The sequence below is a fragment of the Rhipicephalus microplus genome, chromosome X, assembly GCF_043290135.1.
Source record: "Rhipicephalus microplus isolate Deutch F79 chromosome X, USDA_Rmic, whole genome shotgun sequence".
NCBI lineage: Eukaryota > Metazoa > Arthropoda > Arachnida > Ixodida > Ixodidae > Rhipicephalus > Rhipicephalus microplus.
Genome location: NC_134710.1, coordinates 148,976,306 through 148,991,132, shown reverse-complemented (window position 1 = coordinate 148,991,132; position 14,827 = coordinate 148,976,306). Strand labels below are relative to the sequence as shown.

General features: G+C 42.9%; 1 protein-coding gene across 4 annotated transcripts; it reads left to right on the top strand.

Annotated features, from left to right (window-relative positions):
* The first annotated feature begins 7,343 nt into the window (after positions 1-7,343).
* Positions 7,344-13,783, top strand: LOC119168678 (uncharacterized). 4 transcript variants are annotated; one of them, XM_075877969.1, is made up of 7 exons: positions 7,344-7,594; positions 9,236-9,408; positions 10,101-10,133; positions 10,725-10,811; positions 10,954-11,080; positions 11,999-12,040; positions 12,630-13,783. In XM_075877969.1, the coding sequence occupies exons 1-5, from the start codon at positions 7,442-7,444 to the stop codon at positions 10,982-10,984; spliced, it is 477 nt and encodes a 158-aa protein (XP_075734084.1). In that variant the 5' UTR covers positions 7,344-7,441; the 3' UTR covers positions 10,985-11,080; positions 11,999-12,040; positions 12,630-13,783. The 4 variants fall into 4 exon arrangements, with proteins under 4 accessions (XP_075734084.1, XP_075734082.1, XP_075734083.1 ...); XM_075877967.1 differs by having other exon boundaries at positions 10,954-11,886; XM_075877968.1 differs by lacking the exon at positions 11,999-12,040 and having other exon boundaries at positions 10,954-11,886.
* The last annotated feature ends 1,044 nt before the right edge of the window (positions 13,784-14,827 follow it).

Genomic DNA, 14,827 nt, shown 5'->3' with positions numbered 1-14,827 from the left:
AAGCTTAGTTGTAAACTGCAATCGTCTTCTCTTTCTTTGCAAAAAATTTTTACGCAGAGAAATTTGAAGGTGTTTTACAAATTACGAATTTTGTTCTGTGTTCATTAGAAAAGAAATACCTGTGCTGCGTGTTCCACAGCCAATCAGATCAGCTGAAAATGATGATGTCAATAAGGCAGTTCGTGTCGCTTGGTGTGTGGGTGGTTGAAAACGCGTTTGGCCTAGTCGCAGCGATCTGCAGCGATCTCGAGCGATCCGCAGCTTTAAAGCTTTCTAATAAATTACACAATTTACGCAGAGAGCTCAAATCGGTCTCTAAATTACCCTTGGAACTCGGTCAACCGGCCTATTGTGTTAGTGAAAAATCACGAAATTTCCTCGTCGACAGCAAATAGAGTGCTTGAGGAACGACTTTTAGGAACGACCAATCAACCAGCTCCCCGAACACATGCGTCGATTTCAGGCTCCTGCAAACCAATTCCAGCAAAAAATCAGTGTCTCGAACATTTACACGAATAGTTTTTGCACGGTCTGTGGCAAGGTTGTAACATTGCTTCACATATGCTTCGGGAATGCAGGTTGCTTCGCACGTTGTTAACCAAGGAAAGGAGGGACATGCTCCTGCGAAGTCTTATCTATGAAGACTAAAGGAAGCTGAAATGGTGCCGTCGTGGGATTAGCCAGGTATGCGTTTTATCGTGTTTTTCTGTACCAAACAGAAGTTTATGGACTCACTCAGTCTGTAGCGTCATTTGTAATAACGTTATGGGTCTTCGACAGAACGAGTGCAAAGAGAAAGAAAAAAGAAATAGACATAAATAAAGATTATTTTGGGGAGACAAAAAAATACTTTTTCACGAGGCGGGATTCGAATGCACGTGCCCTTCTTTGGAATGCGAGCGTCATAACCGCTCTGCCATCCAGACATGCTGGGAGAGCAAAACATAACCTCATTTTTATTGATATTGTGGCATTATTACGGCGGCGGGTAAGGGACTCAGTGAGGGGCAGGAGCAGAGAAAGAATAAAGCTGAGCATAGAAACAATAAAAGAGAGATAAAGAGAAAGAAAAGCAGAAAGAGCAAAACAGCGAGCGAGAGAATCAAAGAAACAGAGTGACATAATGACAAAGAAAAGGACAGAAAAGGGGAGTGTGCTACCGAGAAATATATTGATAGCCAAAGGTATGAAGGAGCGAGAAAGAATAAAATAGAGAGAAATGAGTAGACCGAAATAAATTGGAAAAGAAGACACAAAAACAGAGTGAAGGAGAAACAACTGGAGAAATTAAAATAGAGAAAATATGCAAAACTTAATAAAACAGCAAAAATAAGAATTGCATATGTGCCAATCAGCTTCGCTGTCTCTTTAGCATTGAAGCTACAGTGTGAAGCTGCGCTTTTCTTTTTTTTTCTCATTCAATACCACTGTGACATGCGCTCGTTCTCATTCCTCCTTCCCTCTGCTAATCATTCTCTCGGTTAACACTATGGCTGCGTCTTTTCGGGTAAACCCGCAGAAGTCCGATAAACCCTCACCGGTAAAAATTTTGACAGTTCGGACTTCTCTAATGAACACGCATTTTAACAAGACATTTTCGTCGTTCAGAAGGAATTTTCACTGCTTATAGAATCATCAGTTCAAGGAAGCCCACCTCTATAAGAGGCCACAACCTCGAAGTGTATACTTGCGCCTGTGACAACAAACTCTAAAGTTAAAACAAATGAACGTAAGTGTTTCGTCAGTGTTTGTGCGTGTATTTATTTGTTAGTGCATTTAAGCCTTCCGGAGATTTCCAATAGACTTAGTGTGTGCGCATGGTTTTGTGTTAAGGTTTTAGATCTAAGATTTCAAAATATTGAAAACAATATTAATGATAATAAATCCTTTATTTTACATAAAAAAGATGAGGGAAGCTGAGAGAAACAGCTGAGAAGCAGCTTGACTAGCTCATTTTCCTTGCCCTCTCCAAAAACAGAAAAAAGAACGCTTTCGTGAGTTTACAGCTGTTCAAATCAACAGCCGTATACTAGCAAGGTAAGCGAAATGAAAGTGTGAACAAATGAAAAGATGGAGAAACAGTACTATGAGCCAAAATGCAACAAAATTTCATTGACAATCAAATAATAAAAGATACAATGCAAAATCTTAAAATACAAAAGTAAACAGCGAATTTCGATGAGCAAGAGATTTACGAGAAATAAGCTCCGATTAACACTGGATTTTCTTTTAAAAAATAAAATCTAGAATGCGACCGGTGAATTTCAAGGACAAGTTTCAAATTCCTGTATGCAGAGACTTAAAGGGCCCCTCACACCAAATATGGAAACACTGGATGCTTGTGTTGTTCGTAAGTACTGCATGCGGGACCACCTCTGACCGATTATTAGTGGCGAGCGTTGCCTAGAAGATATTTTAGTTTGGTTTTAAAGTAAGGGTGCGTGTTCAAATGAGTAGTCAGGTGCAATCAACATTCGTTGTGATTTCAAGTAGACCGGGGATACCATTGTGGCGTTACAGTGGTCAAGAACGTATTGCCGGGGTCAGAGAACATTTGCTGGGCGCGCACAATAGCTGTACTTAGGCCCGGTGAGGACCATTGTTCGTCCCCCCTCTCGCTCTGTTCTCGGGCTGCTCTCTAGGTGGTTTAGGTTTCTTACGCCAGAAATGCTTTTCTTTTTTCGGAGGGGGACGCACGCAAAGTACCCACATAGTTTTACTTACCGCCCATGGTTCTTCAATTTGAAAACAATGCGTTAAAGCGTTTACGAAGTTTGAGAGCACGATGATAGTTATAGCGCGATAACAGAACGATGCCAGAGACAAGAAGGAGACGAAGGAGACGAGCGTCTTGTCTCTTGTCATCGTTCTGTTCTCGCGCTATCGTCATGTCATACCAACTATCCCAAGCTGCCACACTTGAGTGCACATAGTCTCAGGCGCTGCTCTTCTGTGGGGCGCTAGCTTCTTATGCTATTTAGGCGGGCGTTTAACACTAACGCAATATAACTCTGAACTTAGGACGATAGCGTTAGTTATATCATGCGTGAGGGTATTTATGATATAATTTCGGCATTACCAGACCCAAAAGTACAAATTACTGTAAAAAAAAAAAACTCACAAAACAAGAAATTTTCGCTGTCAGGGGTCCTTTAACTAAACTGCAGCCCAACTTCCTCGTCATTATCTTTACTAGCTCTTTCGCTTGCCTTAATATGAGTTTGTGTGGTAAATGTACCTACAAATCACGCCTTATAATGATTGTTTAAGCAATTTTTTCAGTTTACAGGTGCACTTTGTGTTCCACCGAGACACAGATTGATATATGTGGGGCTTAACGTCGAAAAATCGCCATATATAATTATGAGAGACGCCGTAGTTAACGCGCGCCCAAATCTGAGCACACGGGCTAACAGCATTTTTGCCTCCATCGAAAATGCATCCGCTGTAGTCGGGATTCGATGCCGCGACCTGTGGATCAGCAACCGAGTATTTTACCTGCTCGACCACCAAGGCGAGGACAAAAGCACAAAGAATATGAAGAAGGTGGTTCCATTTTTCGCTCACCTCGCAGGTTCCCGTCACACACGCCTATATGCATGCTCCAAAATCTGTTAGGAAGAAACCGTGATTTGTCTGCTTTCCTAATTGTAAGACAAGCATATGCGACATTCAGCACGCTAAGTCTAATACAACAATATATATATTAAGTAAAGGCCTTATATTGTCACGACGTCGAAACAGAGGTCTTGCGGCAGAAACTGAGACACCAGAAGCAGGTAGCCCTATCGGAAAAATTGCCATGGTGGATACTGGAAAACATGGTGGGAGTAGTGGAAATAATAGTGGGCATGGTGGAAATAATAGTGGGCATGGTGGAAATTATGATGGCTATGGTGAGACGTAGTGGAAAATATGGTGGCTATGCTGGGACATACTGGGTGGTATGGTGTACAGATGATGGGTAAAGTGGAAATGATGATGGAAAGCAGAGGCTAGATAGTGGGCAATAATGGGACACTCTGCCCACCATTGCGATAATGCTGGGAAGCCCTAAGCATATGGTGGGTGGTGCTTATTATGGTGGGCTACATGGTGTACCAAGTAGAGAAACTCTTCCCACCATTGCGATAATGCTGGGAAGCACTAAGCAGATGATGGGTGCTGCTTGTTATGGTGGGCCACATGGTGTACCAAGCTGAGAAGCTCTGCCCACCATCGCGATAATGCTGGGAAGGAGTAAGCAGATGATGGGTGGGCTTATAATGGCGTGCAATTTATATAGTGTACAAAGCTGGGATCTGTACACTACATGTTCTACCACCATGATTTCCACCAAAGGTTAGGCCTACTGACAGAGCCCGTACAATTGTGTTAGGCGTGCTTCCGGGTTTCAGAATACATGATTACGACGATTAAGTATTACAATACACCGCAGCCATATGGCATCAATTAACCTAAATGAAGCATTTTTCATTGTGTATGGTGTCCGCTCAAGAAACAACAAACATTGATGCGACGCGATTTAAGCACTCCCAGGGAACGTAATTAAGTGTCTTCTCACCGACAGCCGCCAGTCACACTCGCCGGCACTTCTCTAGCTTTTGTACGAGAACTCAGACGTGGCAATTCGTGTGCTTGATGAACCAATATGATAGCGTAATGTTTCCGGCACACTGTATTCGTTTTGGCCAAGCCGTTATGTAGTTGTTGCTTTAGCGAAAGAGCTACAGCACTGCGCTGGCGCGACCGCCCTCTACATTGCGCGAAAAGCATCCCAATACTCAATCAAATAAATTAGGCGGCCGTATCTATGGAATGAGCCTAGAAGCGTCATAAAGCGTGAGCAGATGTCGCCCTTTAGAACGAGCGCGAAACGGATATTAAACTTGGCAGACCCCGCCGGTAAACTGTCGCTGCTCCCCAGTCCACTTGGTTTTTTTTTCTTGAAGTTGTGAATTGCAAAAAATAGCACTAGTGCCATTAACATAGTGGCAATCGTTACAGGCCGCAGTTGCTTGTGTTTAATAAATGTGCAATGTTTAGTTGCAGGTGTAGGCCTTGTCTATGTTGTGTACACGACAAACATAACTAAGATGAACTTTAAGTTTGTATGGCAACTAAGTATTTAACACGCAATCAACGTCATGTCGGTGTGGCGCAGTGGTTAGCGGCTTCGAATGGAAATCCGCAAGTTGCAGGTTCGATGCTCCATGGCGCCTTGTTTTTTTTTTTTTACGGGACGGGTGTTTTTATGCCGTTTTTATAGAATTCTTTTTTATTTTTTGTGGCAGCTTGTCACGGTGATTCTGACGTCATTTCGCGCTCAAATGTTGCCGACACTGCAGCACCCACCATACCGACCATGCGCCATGGTGGGCGTTTCCCACCATTCACCCACTACATTAATCCACTATAGTGGTGGGTGGTGGTTTCCACCATGCCCACCATTCGTTTTTTTCCGATAGGGAGGTTCTTTTAATCGAACGCGCAAGAGAGTTCTTCTTTTTCATCCATTTCATTGTACTTCATGGCACATGCACAACTGTCATAGTCTTTCTTTTTGACAAGCACGTGACATTTGCCTCCCTCCGAAAGAGGCATCGTCTCGATGCGCAACTTAGGCGCTCTACCAGGCGTATGAAGTGGTCGCGTCAACTGGATAAATACGGTTTCATACGCACGACGTGTACGACTTCAGGTAAATGATTTTGACGCTTAGAACCACAGTCAGTGTCGGGAACAACTTCATAGTTTACGTCGTTCAAGCGTCGCGTGAAGCTGTATGGGCCAAAGTATCGTCTTAGCAGTTTTTCTGACAGTCCACGTCGACGTATCGGAATCCAGACCCAGACCTTGTCGCCTGGTGTGTAGCTAATAAACTTGTGTCGCGGGTCGTACCGTTGTGCATCTTGATGCTGTTGATGACAGATGCGCACACGCGCGAGCTGCCTGGCTTCCTCGGCGCGCTGAGTGAACTCTTCGGCGTCCACATGGATGTCGTCACACTCATGCGGCAACATGGCGTCCAACGTTGTCGTGACTTCGCGACCATAGATCAGACTGAACGGCGTCATTTCAGTGGTTTCTTGTCGAGCGGTATTATAGGCAAAGGTCACGTACGGCAATATCTGATCCCAGTTTTTATGTTCTGTGTCAACGTACATGCTGATCATGTCCGTGAGGGTTCTATTGAGGCGCTCCGTCAGTCCGTTTGTCTGCGGATGGTAAGCAGTTGTTCTCCGGTGAGCTGTACCGCTGAATCTGAGAACCGACTGCAAAAGTTCTGCGGTGAAGGCAGGTCCTCCGTCTGTGATCACTGCTGTCGGAGCGCCTTGCCGAAGGACGATGCTTTCGATGAAGAACTGAGCGGCCTCTGCTGCTGTGCCGCGCTGCATAGCTTTAGTCTCCGCATAACGGGAGAGGTAATCGGTGGCCACGATTTTCCATGTGTTCCCTGTTGTGGAAGTTGGAAAGGGGCCCAGGAAATCCATTCCAATCTGGGTGAACGGCTTCGCTGGTGCTTGGACTGGATGTAAAAGACCGGCTGGCTTGCTAGGAGGCGCTTTGCGTCTTTGGCAGTTAGGGTGCCTGAATGGTTTCCCTCGCCCGCCGCGGGCGAGGGAAACCATTCAGGCACCCTATTGGCAGTCGGTGCAAGTTCGCACATGATGGTTAACATCAGCGGGTAACTTTGGCCAGTAGTACTTGCATCGCAGTCGGCACAATGTTCGGGTGTAGCCTAGATGACCAGAAGTTGCTTCATCATGGCACGCTTCCATAATTTCTTTTCGAAGAGAGGCAGACACGACGAGCAAGTGCGGGTTGCCGGTTGGTGAGAAGTTTTTCTTATAGAGAACATCGTTTCGCAAGCAAAAAAATGGCAGTCCTCTGGCAAATAACCACGGCACGTCCTTACGTCGTCCTTCTAAATATTCAATGAGTGGTAACAGCTCGGGGTCACTGCGCTGCTCCCGTGCTATAGTGGCCGTGTTGACAAGTCCCAAGAATGCCGCGTCGATGTTTTCGTCATCACGAGCGACAGTCTCCACTGGCGACCGCGAGAGACAGTCGGCGTCGGTGTGCCGCTTCCCAGATTAATAGACGATAGTCATGTCGAACTCTTGAAGTCTTAAGGCTGGTGCACACCGGCGACTAGTCGCGGTCGCGCGACCATTTGCGACTGGTCGCAAGCAGTCGCGAACGGTCGCAAGCGGTCGCAAAGCGACTGTTTGGGCCAGTCGCTTCCTGACCGATTTTTTGGTCGCGCGACTGCAGTCGCAAAACAGTTTAACCAATCAGCGAAGACCAGAAGTGACGTCAGTCTTTGTTTACATCCGGTCTCCTTGTATGTTTTTTTTTTCCTCGTTGCGCTTGCCTACTGCCGTGAGGTACGAACGACACGTACGTTCCTCCATGGATTCTTCCTCGCATCAGGCGAATGCCACCACGGCCAGCTTTGGGTAGTCGGCCGAGCTCCTCATCGACGCGACTAAAATGTACCCATATCTGTATGACAAGCGGCACCCTTCTTTTAAAGATCGGACAAAGAAGGACCGGGCTTGGGCAGATCGAAGCATGTTCGGCATGTCGAGTAAGTACCGAGATTTTTTGTTTGAGTAGCTATATAAGCAAAAACAGGTGTGTACTGCATGGCTGGTGTTGCCAATGAATGAACAATGAAAATATTGGTATTTGTACTGCAAGGTTACATGGTTAGTTTGCATGAGATGTATTGACTGTGATGTATGCGAGCGCAGTTGTGTGCATGTTTGTTCTCGCGACTTCCCGAGTTTAACATCGAAATCGACGTGACAGAACATTGTATAGCTGATCATAAAGCTCAGACGTTCGAAATACTGCTCGCAGTTGCCAACTCACATGCGCATGCTCCTTGCTGTGTTTGTACGTCATCGTCTGGCGAACGGAATGTGTGCTTTTGTGAACGTGCGGCATTTGCAATGCATAATATCTAGTGCGCGGTGAGGGAGGGGGGGGGGGGTTACGCTTTAATTTTGCCTATGCATTGCAGTTGTGCTGCTTTAAAAAAGAATGCAAAGTAGCTCCTGCTTTGAGCGCATTTTGTGCACTCCACAGAGGAGCGTGTAATTAAAACATGAAAAACATGTTTAGCAGCACTCTCAAATGTCCGGATTTGGGAGTCAGACATGCTGTTGATGCCAAATGACATGCAATCGTAAAAAAAAAAAAAAAAGATATGGTAGTGTTCTAGTGGCTGGGCGAACACTGAAGGAAAGCACAGATGGGGGAATTTATTCCTCTGTAATGTGGCCCAAATCTAATCCTCATTTCTTCACAACTGTTCCTTTCCTCTCCTGTGTTTTTGTCTATTGGTGCCTTTATATTTTATTCCCCGAGGTTATATCTCTCCGCTTTCAACTGTGCCTCGTTTTTGTTTGTTTTCTTTGTTCCTATACTTTAAAGTCAATTTTTCATGTCTGCTTCTATGTGTTGGTATGTTTTCATGTTTTGGTCCCTTTATTTTCTTATATTTTCCTTCCTCTCGCTCTCTCTATGTTACACTTTGAGTCATATACTATGTTTGTTGCATTTCTTTCTCTCGAAAATTGTCATCTTGCCCTAGTTAGTTTCATTCTTCTTTTCAAGTTATTTAACATGTTTGCTTTTGTTTGACAACAATCGCTCCCGCTGTACACGACAGTTGCGCTTGGCCGATACCAATGGTATATACTCACCTGTGGAGTTTTGCGCAATGCAGTAATGCTTAGAAAGCTTCACTGTGAAGGTGATAAAGACATCATGTGCTGGTTCATGAAATAGACTTTTTGCAAGTGAACTTCAATTTCCGACAGTATAAACAGCCTCTTTGTTACAATAGCTTGGCAGACATGCTTACCCTCAAGAAACAGTGTACATAACTCTTTGCGCAACTAATCATTGCGTCAGCTGTGATGTCGTGCACATGTAGGTGGACGGTCTAAAACACTAGGTGGGTAGCATTTCTGGAACCCTCGGCTGCAGGTTCCCTCAATCATGTCGTGGTTTTGCAATGTTTAAGCCCCTACCAATAGTTAAGTTTAGATGGCATGCGATTCATTTTGTTGCCCAATATTCAGATTTCTAGGGTGCTGCAGCCGAAATGATCTGGGCAAAGAAAATAAAGACCGCTCACAATTGTGCTGAAATAAAGTAGAAAATTTATCAGCGATACAGTATGCACAATACATTCTTACAGCAAGGGTTTTGTTTTCAGGTGTCCTTGTTGAGAAACGATTTAAGAACCTGCGTGATATCTTCAAAAGGAAACAACACGACATACGTGAAAAAACAAAGAAGTGGAGCCGGAGCAGCCGACATTCCAACAATAAAATGGCCCCATTTTGAGGCCATGCTTGAATTAATGGAAGGAGAGTCTGAGCCTGTGGCGTAAGTTCAATATTAGCTGACTATTGAGTACTAAACAAAAAAAAAGTTGATTTAATTCACATGACTGTTATACATACACATAAATACTCACATATCAATACACATAAGTACACTGCACATAAACATAGAAGTCCCAAGAGGTAATTCACAGTGGGCATGCATGTGATCATGAACATGATGGCAATGGGCTGTTTTGATGTCGAATAACTGTGGCTACAGCTACGAAGAATAACTCAGTGCATCATTCTTTCTGGATACTGTGCAACATGAGTGCCATTGACCAAAGGTAATGAATAATGCTTACCGTCCATTGAACAGAAAATGAAATGTTTTGGTTAGCATAGCACAATGCATCAGCACAACGCAAAAAATATAGCATACCGTACAAGTGGCACGTGGACAGCTTCACAAAACAGAATATTGAAGACAGAACAGTAAGAATGAAAGAATTGAGTGTACTTCTGTGTCATTCTCGGCTCTCATTTACCAAAAAAAGAAAGGCTTAATACAAAATATAAAAATCTAAAGAGATCGCTTATTGCATGTGTCATGAGGCTGTTCATAGACAAGCATTGCACATATTCATTACAAGAATGCAGCATAAGTACTTATATTGTAGCAAAACAGTGAAAATGCTCTAAAGATGCACACAATAGCACTGACAGAATCACATATTGCATGTTCTCTTGCAGCAGCCACATCACAGCAGAAGAGGCTAACGAGAGGTGAGCATGCACAAAAATTTTCGGTACCATGTGCATGCACTTGAAGCTGTACATGCATGGACTTGAACCTAGAAACATTATTTTTATTACTAGGTGATTGTACTTTGCAAAATTATCAAAAATACAAGCGTGCTTGAAAGGTGGTGTTCAGGTCGTTAGCTTGCCCAAACCACTGCATTTTTTTCAATACATTCAGCACTCAACACTGAACAGAAGCACACCTAAATACATGAGGGCACAGGCATTGTTTCTGTGTGAATGTGGTTATTTTACAACGTCAAATATTTCTGAAAAAGCAAAGTATTCATCAGCAACAGGCTGCAATTACTTTTACTTCATCTCCGTGACAATATCTCTTGTTCTCATTTAGATGTGCAGCCTACATAGCATTTTATTAACATAATAGGCACAATAAACTTCTGTATGCACACCTTCTATACAGCAGTGCTCAATCAAGAGGTAACGCAAGTGTAAAATAAACTTCGTGTTGAGCGAAATCATAATGGCATTTTAACTCCCAAAGAATGCCTAAAACTTTTCATGTACTAGCGGCATCATCAAATACATAGAAAGAAATTTTAATCACTGCAGATCACCGCCTCGGCCAAGACATGCAGCGGAACCGGAACGTACCCCTGATACGGCTGAGGAGACTCGTGTCGACACCTGCAGCAATGAGTAAAACCTTTATGAATCCACCTAAGTAATGACAAATGAAGGGCATGCATAGATAGCCAATCTATTAAATCTTAAAAACATGCATGTTCTAGCACATTTGAAGAATGTGCCTAATGTTTTTTTTTTTTTTTTTTTTTTACAGGTATCTTACAGGCCCTTGGTTAGGGCATTGAGTAAGGGGGGCTAACAAAGACATGTACAACAAGTAAAAGGGCGAAAGGTGCCAAAACGTAAGCTCGAGACATGAGTAACAAATAAACAAGAAATAAGTAAGTATAAATTGACATCATACATCGTTACCAAAAAACAAGAAAGATGCAGTTCATGGCACGCAGCAGTTAGGAAGTGTACAATACGTGTAAGTTAAATTGGCACAGATTGTGGTATAATACACTGGGAAAATCATGAAAGCGCTTACAGGAAGTGTGAACAGTTCGTCCTAAGCAAACAAAAATAAAGCACAAAAAATAAGGGGGCAATAAGCGCATTAGAAAAAAAACTTTTTGCACAGCATTATGAATGTCATATACATACAAGAACGAAGCTGTGAACATAAAATTATCAACCAAAATGTAAGACCAATTTGTTGCGGAAGGAAACAGGGTTAGTGTCAGATACCAAGTTATCGGGAAGATCATTCCACAACGTGATGGCACGAGGCAAAGCGGATGCGTTAAAAGAGTTCGTTTTGCCGTACATGCGCGAGAAACTAAGCCGGTTGTGTAGTCTAGTTGATAAATAGGAGGGTCGTTCAATTGGAAGTCTGGTCATTTTAGTGCTATTGACGTATTTATGAAAGAGGCATAAAAGAGAAATGTTGCGGCGAGTGGATAATAATTGAAATGAATAATCCATTTTAAGTTGTGTTACGCTGCAGCAGAAATTATAATTACGAGAAATGAATCGGACTGCCCTATTTTGAACTGCTACATGCACCAGATTTTGCTACATGCAATTTTTCACACCAGATTCTGCTACATGCAATTGCAACACTTTATAAGTTGTATAATAATACTGCCTCCTCCTGCGGTGATGCTTCAGCAACCACCTCAAGAGAGCAGCCACCATCAAAACGGTGTGTAAACAAAAAAAATTATTTTAGGTACTCCTGGCAAGAGATCACAACCACAACTTTTCGAAAAGGATCACTTTCTGTACATTTAAGTAATATGTATAATTCACTGCAGGTCACGCTCGTCAAGACGACAACGGACCTGCGAGGGCGCTAGGTGAGATATACCCCTAACTCTTAGAGGATAAACTTGCAGATTTTTTTCTAACAATCCTGCGCATGCTACAAAACACAAAACTTTATAAGGTTAACGCTCGGTCAAGTTGGTACACAGACATAGTAACAAAAAAGAGTGTGAGAACGACAAGGTAGAAACAGAAGAAACAGGACAGAGCACAGACTTTAAACTGATGTTTTTATTGTGGACACATTTATACTAAGGCAGACAGAACCCATGTAACTACCGTAATATTTAGACGTTAATATCAGAACATCAGCACCCTGTCCCAAAACACAAGTGTCCGTTTCAAAGATCAAAAGCCCATTTATTTCTCACAGAGAAGTAGACGCCCTATTGACACATTTATCTTTTAAGTGTGCTATTTAATTTGCTTCAGTTGCTCTATATTTTTTTCTTTCTTAGTGCCGAAAATCACAAACATTAGCTGAAAGTCAGTGCTCTGTATTGTTTCTTCTGTTTCTACTTTGTCGTTCTCACACTGTTTTTTTTGCTAAATGGTGCTTTATGAAGTAACAATGCAACCTTAAAGCATTTGCATGAATCGCAATTCACACTTGCTTTGCAGCAATGCAGGAGAGGGCACAAGCCATGAAGCTGTGGCGCAAGCGTGCATGGATCACCTTGAACACATCAGAGCGAACAAGGGGGTCATCAAAAAAGATAACATTGGTTTCTTCGCTCTACGTACCGATGCACCCCTCAGAGAGCTACCAGTGCACATTGCACAAGATGTAATGCATGCAGTAGAACTTATGCTGTATGAAGCAGAGGCAAAATTGCATCAGAGCAGTGAAGCAAATTGAAGTGTTTATATATATAAAGTCAATGACACCCATCTTTTTTTATCTTGTGTTCACTTTTCTAGTCCTAACTTAAAGGGGTCATGACTGGTCACTCAACAATTGACGGTTGTCAGCAAAAAACAAAACTACAGAGTAAAATGTGCTAGTACACGTGTTAAAAGGGGCCTTAAGAGATTATTTTAGTCAAAAATATGCCGTAGAAGTGCTCGGCTCCTAAAACTCAACCTACCACAAGTGACCGCCATTTTGTCATGGCGTGCGCGACGTCACAAGCCGAAGGAGCAGTGGCAAATGGTATACGCATTGCACATTCACGAAATTATTTGCTGCAAGTACCAACGCTACATTGCTGACACAGTAGCTATGTTTCGACCCCTGGAAGTCATTTAGCTTTAGTGGAGAGTTCAACAATGCAAAAAAATTTGATTGCAAACGCAGCTGATGACAAAACACGACCGTCTGCCAGAATGCACACTGTGCAGCAGCTTGTCGAGCAAGCGGTTCGTGATGTCATGGATAGTGAGTGCATCAGTATTGCCCAACTGTCAGGCGACTAGCTCGTTTATAAAAATATGCGATTAAAAATTAGCAGCTTGACCAAATCGCTCGAATTTCACCAGCTTGTATGTGAACATACAAGAATCAGCTCATGCAACACACATTATGGTTGAAAATTGGGTGTCATGACCCCTTTAAGGCCACTTATTTCTGTGATAATTATAGCGATAACCGTGCAATAACTCAAATATTTTAACATGAATTATTTATTTTTGTGTTTTCATGGTTATATTTGGACATGACAGTTTTCCCTGTAATGTATCTGTTGTGTCACGGGTGATTTTTTTCTTCTTTGTTTAGCTTAAGAAGATGCTATGTACATAAGTTCTGTAAGCAATAAAATGCATTTACAACCCACCTTCACCTTGTACGCCTCAAGTGCTGTTCACCACTTTGTCCTGCCAAGGCACCTGACCGTCTGTGACGAAGTAGTGCGCCAATTTATCTCGCACTTCCTTGGCATACCTACAACGCATAAGTGCCATGTAAAATTTCTGTCGGCACAGCCATGATGGAAGACACACACTGTAAAAGGAACATGCTGAGCTTGAAAATCTCACACATAGTTGCATTTCAGTGTCGTAGTCATGACGCTACATTGCCAAAGTGTTCCTCATTTTTATGTATTAATGAGTGCTACCTCTGCTGTCTATTTTCTACGACATCATCACAGCTTCTGATAGAATGCATATTTGCTGACTGACTTTGCTGACTGACTTTAGAAATTTCGATATGTCAAGTTTCATGGCAGCCAAGGTCAGTAACTGCTCGCATTTGGACAAAACCATTGTACACTTTTGAGAGAACGATTGCCCTGTACAGTTAAACCAAATTAAGGCTGGTGCACACCGGCGACTAGGAGCGGTCGCGCGACCATTTGCAACTGGTCGCGAACGGTCGCACTGCTTGTGCACTCTGCAAGCTGTCGTATATGCAGTGAATATTTCTGTGCCTACACATTTTAGCGAATCATAAGCATGCATCAACCTTTTCATGGAAGAGCGTACGTGCTCATATCACTCAGGTTGAAGAAGGGCAACCTAAATGTACCTGTAGCAATTTCCTTAGCATGGATTTCTGAAAAGCTGTAAATTCAAGGAGAACCTATTTCGCAAAACGTACATCACTCAAGTCAATTGTTCAAATTGCTTTCACACAATGTGCTACTGTCCACAATACGTTTTGCCACTGCGCTACTGTCCACAGTGTATTGGGTCACTGTCATTTTAACAGAACATACGTATAATTGTAGCAAGGTGCAGGGGTTAAACACTGCCTATGTTTGTGAGAAATTTCGCATGTGTACTTGTGCAAACACACACCGTCGTGCATGCAGATACATAAAGGGTGGTTGGTTGAACCTCCTCCCTCCCCGATGCTGAAAAATATTTTTGGCATGAAT

Excerpts from the sequence above, each read along its gene's own strand:
- LOC119168678 (XM_075877969.1), top strand. The coding sequence starts at position 7,442 with ATGCCACCACGGCCAGCTTTGGGTAGTCGGCCGAGCTCCTCATCGACG. Across the intron at positions 7,595-9,235 it reads AAGCATGTTCGGCATGTCGA|GTGTCCTTGTTGAGAAACGA; the intron begins GTAAGTACCGAG and ends TTTTGTTTTCAG. Across the intron at positions 10,812-10,953 it reads GTCGACACCTGCAGCAATGA|GTATCTTACAGGCCCTTGGT; the intron begins GTAAAACCTTTA and ends TTTTTTTTACAG.